Below are 13,339 nucleotides of genomic sequence, written 5' to 3'. Positions count from 1 at the left end.
GTTTTGAACTAATGCGATATTACAATAATTTATGAAGACTTTGTATGTACAGGGTGGGCAAAATTGGTGATACCCGAATTACAACTTTTTCAACCCAACGAGATAGAGGAAAATGTATGGTACATTACGGTCGTCCTCTTTCGAGTAACTAATAATGCCATCAACTGCATTACTCTATCGTCTTTTGTTTTCGAGTTATAGGTCAAAATTAAAATTCCAACTTTGGTCATTATCTCCGTTTCTGTTCAAGCTAGGATGTTGAAATGAAAACATTTTACAGACACTTTTTTGATAGCAATCCAATGGCGTACTATGATTTTTTCCAACAGGTATATGAGCTGAGCTATTACATAAAGATGTATTTTATCTTATGAAAACAGTGGTTTAAAATGACTTAGAAAGACTGAGGGTGATTCTTTCTAAATCATTTTAAACCACTCTTTTTATAAGAAAAAACACAATTTTATGTTATAGCTCAGCAAATAAACCTGTAGGAAAAAATCATAGTACACCACTGGATTGCTATCGAAAAAGTGTCTGTATAATGTCTTCATTTCAACATCCTTGAACAAATAGAAACGGGGATAATGACCAAAGTTGAAACCGCCCAAATTTAAATTTTGGCCTATAACTCAAAAACAAAAGAAGATAGAGGAATGCACTTGATGGCATTATAAGTTTCTCGAAAAAAGACGACATGAATGATACATTCATTTTTCTCTATCTCGTTGGGTTAAAAAGTTGTAGTTCAGGTATCACCAATTTTGCCCACCCTGTACATAAGTCGTCACCAGAAGGTTTTCAACGTTTTTGAAGAGCTAATGGTTGCATGACAAATAATTATTTCTGGAGAGCGTTCAAAATGTCAGATAAGGTAGGTAATTGTGGGACATTGACGTTTCGTATTTGGAAATCCGGCACGAAATGTCAACTGTCAAAATTTCACAGCCAACTTGACGAATTCTACCGAATGCTCCAAAATCTTTAGAGGCTAGCGCTCTGAAAAAACAGCAGGGATGAAAATTTTTCATATTAATGATAATTAATGTTGAGTTGTAGAGATCTTAGGACATAACAAAGAATTTCGTTGGGTTGAAGGAAAACCATCGAAAAGAACTATATGTCCCTTTCTAAAGAGTCTTACTCAACAGAAAATCCATTCCATCGAGGTGTAATGGAGTGGTTAGCTAATGTGATTTAAAATTACAATTTCATTTCGAAGAAACGTGGCATACACCCACCTTTTTTATACCAAATTCGAGCAAAAAATAGCAATTTTCGTTGAGTTTGCGATCTGCAAGTGCTCTCGTATCGAAGATAAGATTTTAAATCGCGAAAATGGAAATATTTCTAATAATGCAGAGAAGAATGCAATCCAAAAGATGTTCGAACAGCTATTTAAAAAATCTGATTGTGATCATACCCATATAGACTAGTGATGCCAACTACAAAAACAACTGTGAATATCGACAAGGTCTATTGAAAAATCACACAGTAAAACAACAAAAAATAACACTCTCGCTAATGCTACATGGCGATCATCCATGCGTAGTTCTTCGAAAGAAGATAAATTTCATGCCAACTGGAAAATAAAACGACCACAAAACTGCACTCTATGTGATAAATCGAAATTAAAAGGAAAAACTGAAACAGAAAGGCACGAAGAATAATCTACCCAAGAATGAAACTATCCTACAGGATTATATTTGACTTTGGCTGTGCTATTTTTCATTAACATTAGCTACATGTGTATTCTTGCATTCAAGATCCCTCCTGCTACAGCAATTAGGAGTTGATAGATTATTCTTCGTCTACGTCATTTTTGTATTCATCTGAACCTACTACTTACGGGCTATTGCTCGGAGTCTGGGTATAGCTGGACTACCAGGAGGACTATGAGGTGTTATAACTCCAGCTATAGTTTTCGGATCTACAGTGTGTTGCACCGTAATCGTATGCCTGAAGTCAGACGGATAACCTATCGTCGTACCCGGTTCCTTCTTCAGCAATTTCAAGCGGGATTTGTTTAATTTTCCTGCAACGAAGAAAAAATCATCATCGGGAACAAAGGGCGAAACATGACCTCTCACCTTTCCTCTTGTTAGGGGTCGGTGTCTGTTGCGTTATAATAAAATTAAGCTCTCTTCGCAGAAGGTCGAATTCTCGGTCGTGCAATTCTTTCTCTTTCATTCGTAACTGTTCCTCTTGCATCTTCTGCAGCATCTGCGCCTTGTGGAGGTCCTCTTCCCTACATCGAAGTTCCTACATAAAACAAACATCTCCTTTCATACGAACATCGGGAAAGCTAAGAGGGGATATTACCTCTTCGAACGTCTTACATTCCTTCACGAAATGAAAAGCAGCAAAAATTGAGAAACGATTAAAACGGAATTAAAAATTGTGTGAAACATGAGAAAAATTGTATTCGGGAAAAAACGCGACAATAAAAACATTCAAAAATACACTATATGAAAAGTGAATACGAATACTTTACTTTATCCACGACCGTTGAATAAAGTAGAAATGATAGACTGGTGTCCTGCTTTTTGATCCTTACACTACCAGTCTATCATTTCTGATATAATTTTTGGATCACCACTTCAGATTTTTTGTTGAGTGAAGAGAGATCTATCAGCTTCTTTGAGCATTATGACATTCATAAATCAATGACGGTGAGTTTCTGCTCCGTAATTTTAAATGGCCAAATAGCGAATAAAAAAAGGTCTTGCTAAGCTATATATGGCACAAGTTAGTTTTACCTTTTCTTTTCGTCGTAACTCCAGTAGGACCTCCTCAATTTCCTGCCGCCAGTCGTCTTGCATTATGTGGAAACTTTCGTGGGGTGTTTGGGTGAACGACGAGTGTACTATCGAATCCAGGGACTCCAGGATTTGCTCGAAGGAGGGCCGCCGATGTGGATCAGATTCCCAGCATCCTGAGGAAGATTCAACACTCATCACACGTACATAAACCGAAGATGTCATAGTGCGTAAGCCTTTGGATATTGTGGACACTCCTTGAATCTACCTATGTAAAATTTCGCACGTTTGTGCTCATCTAAAGGGCGAAAAAGTCTATCGATTCTGGCCAGAATCGGTCCAGCCGTTTTAGAGATTTTTAAGTTTTATTTTGGGTCCCTTTTCAATTTTTTTTCGCTCTGGTTTAGCTTTTTGCTGATGAATTTCATTTCAAGTTATGAAAGAGGAAATGTTCGTTTAAAAAGAATTGAGATACAGCCACATCCTATACAGAGCGTTCTGGCAATTTCTTCTTTGGCAATATTCATAAATTTTCTATAAAACGAAAAAAAAAACACGCATTCCAAAGTTCAGCGACTCCAACATTCGTATGTTTGCCGACCCAATCAATCGACGAGTTTCTCATTTTCCGGGTCTATAGGTCCGGTTGAAAACTTAATGGCATGTCTAAAAAACATCGTTACATAATTGATCGGGCATCCATTATTAACTATTTAGTCTGTAAACGACACGACCATTATTTGAGTTCGATAACGCTTTGTTTGTTTTGCTTTCTTGCGGTTTGGGTTTTCCCGGAGTCGAAAGATCCCGCACAGGTCCGGAGTAGGCCCAATAAAAATCGAAGCATTCATGATATGCAAAAATGAAAATATCAGTGGAATTCGAAATATATCAGTGAGTTTCTTCTTGTTTTTGTAATGCAGTGAAACATTTCCAAGGTTGAAATGAAAAATTCCAGTGCCAGGTTTGCAGGGGTGGCATAGCTCATTATGAAAACTTCAAAGTAACTATATCTTTCTAGTAAGCCAAATTGGACAAAATGGTATAGGAAAAAAATGTTTCTTTTGACTTTAAGAATCTACTGTTGGAATACTCATGTACAAGTCAAAGGTTCGCCCTTTATACCGAATGTTGAAATCCTCTCTGTCCAAACGTGTAACTTTTTAGTGGGATTTTTGGACAGAAGGGATGATTGGGCATTATTCTCTCCCAAACAAAAGATCCTCCATATTTTGACGATACATTGAGTGCTCAATTGAATTTCTTTCTTGAAACAATGCTAAGAAACATGTCAAACATCCAATATTACAACTCTCTTTTTTGTCAGACTTTCAGAACCTTCGAAATGAATATTTTCCAACTATACCGTCGATATTCGTCTCATTTCTGGATCTATCCTGTCGCTGACGCTCATTTGTATGCGTCCCATCTTCCATTGTGTCCTTCCTGGATCCTCTTTCATTTTAAAGAGCTTGCGTCGACAGCGTTTTCAGGCGTCTTGCATCACAATTAGACCTCGGGCGCGACCATTATGGTTGTCATCGTGAGAAATGATCGCGTTGGCGAGAGAATATCGTTCAACAGTTGTCGCAAATTCATATCGGGAGGGGAAATTTACACGAGAGACGAGAAGTGGGGAGGATTATGGCTTGCAGGATGAAATGAACACATATTTCACATGAATGTTTTATTATTTCCAACATTCCGGACAGCAAGTGAACGGTTGTGTCTAGAAAATTGAAATTCTAAAGATCCAATACCATCCCACCATTTTCATATACAGGGTGTCCCCTGTAAACCCTAATACCCCAATTTTCAGAACAATCCTATGATCCGTTTTGCGTAAACGTGGGACACCCTGTGAAACAACAACGGTGCTCGAGTTGCAACCGTCTGTACAGCCGAAGCATCCCAGATTGTTCATTACCTGATCGACGTAATTTCGAAATTCCCGAGCAAAACGAACTTCAAAACACTTTCTCATATTTAACTACCGCCGTATTCATATTATTGGATAGTAATTAACCTATAGTTTGATTCCGACATAAATAAACAATAAGAAGTGAAACTGTCCGAGTCTCTACCATCAATAAAATAGAAATGTTTTAGCGTTTTTCAATTACATTTTATGTGGTTATCCATGCGAATAATGTTAATTTGTGTAAAAACCTTTCATCTGAATGTGAAGTATCCAGTTCATGTTTTACACTACGCAAATGCCAACTGTCAATAAAAATAAAAATAAAGGTGGCCACGACAATCTTGGTGTTGTGAGTGAAGTAGCAGCCGTTTTCAGTCCATAAGGTAAGCAGAAAAATAGGTACAATCCTCTAGGAGAATACTTTATTCGATTTTTGAAAATGCTGTTACGAGGCACCCTAAGTACGCCCCTGTCGCCTCTGGCGGATACGGAAATCTTTCGAGAACCCTTTGGAACTTTTTCAATCAATTATTTAAGGGGTGACCAGAGGGAGCGGTGATTTGAAGAAGCAGGCGGCGATACAGGGACGGATTTGTAGACTTCAAAAGTGAAGTAAAGTTTTTCAATGGTGAATTTTTTTAAAAACCAGAAGTCAAAGAACGGACTGTTTCAACAGAAAACTATACAAATCGATACGAAATTTTCAAAATAAGGAGGTTTGAAAAAATGAAATAGATCCTAATACGACCCTAGTTCATCTATTGCATTATCTGAAAGCCACGAGAAACATTTTATCTCTTGATGACTTAATCAATCATATGGTTCCGTTCAGAAGAGATCCTTTCGGTTCTCAAATAGGAATAAAAATGGAAGTTAGCAGTGCAAAAAATTAGAGAAAAATTTCAAAAAACACCAACAAAATTGGTCCAAACTATCCACAAAATATGTTCAAAGTTATAAAACAATTTATTGCACAAAAATAACACCTTTGACGTATAACAGATCACCATATTTATACTTTTGTGTCCTATTTAAAGCTCTATTTGTTGTCCATAATTTAAAATTTTTGTAAATTCCTCATAGATTGCAAATAAAAATATAGCACATCTGACAGCATAATGTTTCATTGATATTTCCCTGATTCGAAACAATGTTCAGATGAAAACTAACATCCTGATCAAAAAAAAAACATACTTTTGTTTTGTCGTTCAGGATGTTTGTTTTCTGGTCTCAACAAAGTCGATATCCAAATTCAATACAAGGAATAGAATTCGAATGTCGCGCCCTTCAATTGTGAAACAGTTTTCTGTATTGACAGTACGTTTTCAGCGCCATCTCATTGTCAAATGTGACAAACACAGACCAGAATGTATTTGAGGGCGTTTCCTACCTTTCTACTCTATAATCTTTGCCTATTACCTTTGGCATCTTCGACATTTAGCAACATCTGCAGGGAGCGAGTAAGCTGGACCAATCTAGGAAGCAATGAATACTAGTTTTGTAAATTGGCCTTGAGGGAAGGCTTCCTAGATTGGTCCAGCGGCTGGGGTGCAACTAGCCGACTCTAGGGCTGTGATACTCACTTTCCATCAGGTCTCCCCAAGGCTTCGGGCAAGTGCTCGGTATGGGCAGGGTGAGTTTGTTCACGGCAACCCCATAGGCCACGGCCAGGGTGTCGATGCCCCTGTAAGGCGTCTCCCCGGTCAGCAGCTCCCACAGCAGCACGCCGTAGCTCCACACGTCGCTGGCCTTCGAGAACGTCGAATTTTTTATCACTTCGGGCGCCATCCACGCGTACGTCCCCGCCTGGGACATCCTCGTGGTCTTGTAGACTTCCCTGGCGAGGCCGAAGTCCGTTATCTTGAGCGTTTTGAACTGAAACTCGCCGTTCTCGATGTCTTCGTAGATGAGGACTGAAAACACAAGGGAATTCGTTAAATTAACACGAAAAAAGAAAGTTTTGAATCGAAATTGGTGATTAGGGATGCCACAAACAGTGATACTGAATACTGGCCGAATATTCGGCCGAACTCACTCGGCACCGGCCGAATGGCAAGTAATGGTCTTCTAGATGCCATAAGTACTTCAATTTCCTTGAGCGGAATACGTATCCATGAAGACCTAACCTAACCTAACATCGTAACGCTTGTTAGAAGCGTTCCACAAAGATCAGAGACATTAGAGTAGGCAATGGAACGGTTACGAGCGATATGAAGGGCCAATCCTCGGGCCAATCTTTACTGACGAGTCCAGATATAGTCGACGAGTACGAGCATGGACACGGTCATCAAAACGAAGAATGTGCCCTCTGTTCGAGAAGTCCATAAATCAATTATATGCTACGTGTAGTAAGTCATGCGTAGAAATTTTGTTTATTATTTTATTATGTCATTGTCTTTATTAAGTAATTTTACAATGAATGTTGGGACTTATCGTTATCAATTTTATTATTGCAGTCCTCGACTTCAACGATTCGTTTTCGGATGATAATTCTATGTTTATGTATATTGTTTACTGATGTAAGTATTATATTTCGTTGAATCTTATGAAATTCGAATCCTTCGAATATTTGACCACTTGAAAAAATAAATGTATAAGAAGCCTGGTTTCCGAGCTCCTTCTGTGAATTCGCCGTACAAAGCTATTTTGGGGAGTCTTGTGTCTTGCATCCTCAGAATGTGGCCTCTCCATCTCAGTCGGGCCCTCGTTACTTGAGTCTCAATTGTTACACAACTCGCGCGCTGCAAGACTTCTACATTTGAAACTTTGTGGAACCATCTGATGTGCATTATTTGTCTTAGATGACGTTGTTGCGTTTGAATACAACTCTGTTTGAAAGATCCACAAATGCGTAGTGTTCAGGGATGGCACAGCTCATTATGAAAACTTAAAATGGCTATATTTTTTCTGTCTATCTGATAGAAGGTGTTTTTTTGACCTCAAGAATTTAAGGTTTAAATATATGTTCTAGTTGAAAGCTCGTATTATCCAACGATGATAGTTATTATTCACACGTATGACTATTACCAAAAAAGACAAAATCGACGAAATAGAGTGAATAACAGCCAACTTGTCATCTTCAGAACGTTCCATCGAAGAAGAGTAGATACCGACCCGGTCTCATTTGACCTTGGCAGAGTAACACAACTCCTCCTCCGATGGAAAACGCTTGGAATGGACGAAGTAGACTGAATAACAGTCATTATATACGACTAGAATACTTTACTTTATTCGCCATTCTAGAAGATTATTTCTTTAATATCTCACGGCAACTTCTGACTCTTCAATATTGTAATATGTCGAGAGCCTCTGCCTGTGTTTCCGACCATAAAGATTGATAGACCTGTGCATAATGACTCATAAATCACAAGTGATTAAGGAACGTATTTACGCTCAAGAAACGTGGATGAAATACATTGTGATATTCGTATCTGGTTAATTAAAAATCCGAATACATCAAAAGGTCGTTTTTGTACACAAAAAAAGATTAGTCGATTGAAAAATCACCCTCTACCTCAACTCCCCAATCTGTAAAGTAACTCTGTACGGGATGGCGATGTTCATTTGCTCCCAGATGAGCCCGCGGAAATTGTCCAGGCGGACACCTGCGAATTAATTATTATTCCAATTAATGTAACGGAAGTCGTTTTCGCTGCCACTTTCCCGTCTGGCGCTCGTGTTCAGCCTCAAAAATACGCGTGTAGAATAATGAATTCGGCGAAACGAACGAGGGGGAATTCCTACCAAAACCATTTTTGTTCGATATTCCCGCAGTTTGGGAGTCGAGGTGTAGCATACTGAATAAAACGAGGTCCCAGAAGGAAAGAATAAGCTCGAAACATCATTCACAAAGTATTTTCCCTCCAATTTATTCGGTCCCATTTTTTTCCGTATCAATTCAAGCTCATACCACCTGCTGACATGAATATCAAAATGTTTTACGATCTGAATCGAACTAGCCAATTTGTTTTCATCAAGACGCCGAACGTTCCATCGAATAAGAGTACCATGGTTTCGGTCTCATTTGACTTCGTCACAACTCCTTCCGCGATGGAAATAGTTGCTTCTGAGTATTATCAAGTACTCGAGCGCCATCTAGTATGCAACGAGATCCAATTGAATTCCCCCAGATCGAAACCCAGACGAAGACAATGGCATATGTCCCAAATTTCCTCTTAATCAGTACGCTGAACTGCTTATTGCGTGAGAGAAGAGAGGATCTGGGAAGCTTTCGAGTTCTCTCATTATTGTTTTTGTTGCCTTCCTCTTATAGGCGTTGTCTCTCATTGCATTCATTCATTCACTGCAGAATCTCGTTACCGAGAATAAATCCACAAAAAGACTAAAAAACCTGACTATTGGTGCGATCAAACATATAGTTTCTTAGGGCTACTTGCGACTGTGTGCACTCCTGTGACTGAAGAGACCCAACCATGACCTACATGGATAGTCACCGACCAGATCTGGCCGCCGCTGTATCCTTCTCGAGTCTCCATTATAACTATGGACCAAAGACCTCCACTGTGATCTGTCTAACGTTGATTGGAATTAACTGATTTAAGGAATTGATGCAGTATATTCTTGAACCGCTTATACTGGCCTCCTGGTTTCCGAGCTCCCTCTGTGAATTCGCCGTACAAAGCTATTTTGGGGAGTCTTGTGTCTTGCATCCTCAGAATGTGGCCTCTCCATCTCAGTCGGGCCCTCGTTACTTGAGTCTCAATTGTTACACAACTCGCGCGCTGCAAGACTTCTGCATTTGAAACGTTGTGGAACCATCTGATGTGCATTATTTGTCTTAGATGACGTTGTTGCGTTTGTTCAAGCTGTTTAATATGTCGCCTGTAGGGCGTCCAGCTTTCGCTTCCGTAAAGAAGCGTTGGGAGGACCACTGCTTGATAAACAGCTGTTTTGATCTGCAGATTGAGGCCGTGATTTTGAAACACTCTGTCCTTTAGCTTCCAGAATGCCTGTGATGCCGAATTGATACGGTTGTGTATTTCCGTGTCCAGGTTAGCCCTAGTATTTATGAAGCTTCCCAAGTATTTGAACTGCTCCACCTGTTCTAGAGTTTCATCCTCCAGGCTGATATCTGTTTGAAGGTTTTCAGACGGACTTACCAGGATTTTGGTTTTGTCTTGAGTCTAAGGCCCAAAACTTCGTATATATGTTTATAAGTGTCCAACATTAGCTGTAGATCCTGTGGGCTGCTAGCGATAAGTGCACAATCGTCTGCATAATGAAGATCTCCCATTGATTACTGTTATTATTACCACAAAAGATTGTGGATCCAGGACGATATCCTGCAGAATCCCCAATGAACTAAAATCAAAGTAATTCTCACCCAAAAAGCGGAGAGCGGGGGTCCTTTTAAATTATACTGATTTCGTGACCAGAAAAAATCGCAAAGCCCAAGTTGGCACCGCCAGTTTGGAAGAGGTTACTCGAAAACGAAAAGAACGAAACCACAGTTCCGTTCTCGATTTTCGAGCAATAAGAAACCGCGCGGGAGAGCCCTCGAGAAAGATCCTGCAGGGAGCTGTAAACAACCGCTGAATATATCCCTGATAAAACCCAAAGATTGCAAGCTTTATACAGCACTTTCACCCCCGGGTTTCGCTTGCTAGCCGCATTATTGTTCCCTTCCGATTTTACGATTCTGTGTCAGCGTTTTCCTAATCTTGGCAGCGTTCCAGAAAATCGATATTATATTCGGTTTGCAGTACCTTTCGCGAATCAATCTACCTCACCCTCACTTTGAACCATAAACACCAAGCAACAAGAAACTTTCTTGATTTATACGAATGCTGGACCATTGATAGAGACACTGATTATTTCATATTAAAGAAAATATTTTATTTTAATTTTGAACCTTCGTCCATTACGACACATGTGACCTAAAAATTTGGAGAGGTTTAGCAAAACTTTTTAATTTGAATGTTTGTCAGATTGTATGACTCCCAAATATTGAAGGAAAATTCATATATCTGTATGTACGTCAGTTAGTCTTCTGCAATGGAATAAGAGGATCGAGTCCTTATAAAATTCATACACAGGGTGATCACCTTCTCACCAATTCTTTTCTCTAATGTATCTGATGGATGATATGAATCGAGCTAATATCTAGCGATGTTCAAGACTTCAAACAATACGAATTTTCAATATCATTAATTTAAAACCAACCATCTGTTTCGATGAGAATTAATTGCAATTCCCAATAGCACAATTCAAGAAGCTAGAGTGAAAGTTCTCACCATCTATCAGGATATTATGGAATCTCGTGTATTTTCCACATTTCTTCAAATTCTTTTGGCGTAAAGTGATAAGGGTCCACTCAGAAATTCCTTTCCCAATAATAACACAGTCGAATCATGGAGTAAATCGTTTAAAACGCAGGTGCTTTTCTACATTTGTTAGTTTTCCAGAATATATTCCGAGGTCATCCAAATTTGCTTTAGTTACGATAAGACAGAAAAGTTTCGGTTAATGCATATCAAGAATAAACAGGTGATAAAACCTGATACTGAAAAATTCAGAGGGGGAATACCTGAAAAGTGGAAAATTCCTAATTTAACCTTGGTTCATCGCTTTTCTTCTCGTGAGCAATTCTAAAGGGAAAACAAACGATCTGAGTCTTGAATTTCTCTAAATATCTATATGTCAAGGTGTGATATTCATATGAAACGGTGGCACAGAATGGATATCGTCGAATATGGGAAACAATACACTCTCATAAATATCGAAGCAGATAAAGGAAATTGTATCTAGATCAACGAAAAAACGAGCTAACAATATCTATTATTTCTTGTTACTAATTGTTCACGATTTCAGAATTTACAATCCTTATAAAACGAGGTGAAGTATCACATTTAGGTACCGTGTAGATATTACAAATATCCTCAAGATATAATTTATATCGAGATCTATAACTTTGAAACTGAAGGGGGACACATTATACTATGATTTTTTCTACAGAAGCTTTTCGCATAGATAACATAGACATCACAATTTCCCATAGGCGAAGGTATAGGTACATAGAGACTTCTACGACTTCAAATGTCCATTCCTGGAAACAAATCAGTTCAAGCAGGAAATATCGATGATAGATAACAACGTGATAAATTTCCAATAATCGTAATACTATCCTAATCAAATCTGCCTACGTCAATGAACAATAAAAATAGACTCGAACATCTTGATGGAGAAAATAGAGATATGCCTGACCAGTTTTGCAAATGAGCCATTCAAATCTCGTAAAAACATTTGAATTCATCAATATTCGCTATCTTCGATCAATACGAAATTCATTGGGAAATTGCTAAAAGCATGCCTTCGATATCAATTGTTGAGCACTGTATTTTGGATGAATACATCATTTCTTTGAACTCTTTGTATTCCGCATTTAACGAGCATGAATGTCGACGATCTCAAACAACATAACTGTCGATTTCGATAAGGGGGAATTGAATTATCGAAGCCCCATCCCTGATGCTTTCTTTACGTATCGAACGGGCCTCTGTTGATGTTATGACGGAACAGCTGAGCAGCAAATAATGTAAATCGAGCAATATACGCGATGTGACCGACCTACCTAGGTTAACATTACGGCAAACTATCGAACAGTCCACTACGAGCAGTTGTTTACGTTCGTACCAGATATCCTTGGCACTCGTAACTTTCAACAATTAATTGATCAGCAAACAGAGCTGGATCTAGCGATGATACAATTGCCTGTTGTTCTCCGGCTGTTATCGTTTCACTTTTGTTGCCTATTCGCATTCGTGAAAAATTGAGATTTTCGAAATCGAGTTTTTGTGTTGGGGTGGAAGCCTAGACAACGCTGATTATATAACCGGAAATCCCAATTGGATTAGACGAACATAACAGGAGATATCACAAATTAAAAATGGCAATTTTTGAAAAATGCCATTTCCAAGATGAAAATCTAAACGAAGGAAGATAGGCTCTCGAAATTGCTTGCCAAAGATTCAGCGTGGTCGAAAACCTATATATACACACCAAACATTCCAATATCTGACACCGTTTGGGAGAAAATAATTTTTTTTGTTTTTCCACTTTTCATTTTCGAGTAGACTTCGGAGAGTTCTCTGGAGTGCAATTCTCTATTGAAGCATCAACTGTTTGGTTTTCCAGAATCTTCGGAACAAATTCTATACACTCCATATCCCAGGATATTAATGGAACCTCCTGATTTTCAGACAGAGTAGCAAATAGGTCATTTTAGGGGGGTCTAACCCCTTGCTCATTTTTGACCGAAAAATCGAGATTTTCGAAATCGAGTTTTTGTGCTAGGGTGGAAGCCTAGGCAACGCTGATTATATAACCGGAAATCCCAATTGGATCAGACGAATATAACAGGAGATATCGCAGATTGAAAATTGCAATTTTTGAAAAATGCCATTTCCAAGATGAAAATCTAAACGAAGGGAGATAGGCTCCCGAAAATGCTCGCAATAGATTCAGCGTGTTCGAAAATCTATATTTTCATACCAAAATTTCAAATATCTGGCCTTGTTTAGGAGAAAATAATATTTTTTGTTTTTCCACTTTTCATTTTCGAGTTCACTTCGAAGAGCTCTCTGGGGCGCAATTCTCTATTGAAGTATCAACTGTTTGGTTTTCCAGAATCTTCGGAACA

General features: G+C 38.7%; 1 protein-coding gene across 1 annotated transcript in view; it reads right to left on the bottom strand.

The window, feature by feature from the left end:
• The window catches only part of LOC123310513 (mitogen-activated protein kinase kinase kinase 10-like), a 49,485-nt gene that overhangs the window by 15,488 nt on the left and 20,658 nt on the right, over positions 1-13,339 (bottom strand). Inside the window, exons 4-7 of the mRNA XM_044894009.1 lie at positions 6,264-6,593; positions 2,760-2,935; positions 2,091-2,262; positions 1,850-2,035 (exon numbers count right to left, since the gene is read on the bottom strand). Of these exons, the coding sequence (XP_044749944.1) occupies positions 1,850-2,035; positions 2,091-2,262; positions 2,760-2,935; positions 6,264-6,593 (864 nt within the window). The remainder of the gene's footprint in view (positions 1-1,849; positions 2,036-2,090; positions 2,263-2,759; positions 2,936-6,263; positions 6,594-13,339) is intronic.

Source organism: Coccinella septempunctata, chromosome 3 (assembly GCF_907165205.1).
Source record: "Coccinella septempunctata chromosome 3, icCocSept1.1, whole genome shotgun sequence".
Classification (NCBI taxonomy): Eukaryota; Metazoa; Arthropoda; class Insecta; order Coleoptera; family Coccinellidae; genus Coccinella; species Coccinella septempunctata.
The sequence above is the reverse complement of the archived record's forward strand: the minus strand, read 5'-3'. Positions and strand labels throughout refer to the sequence as shown.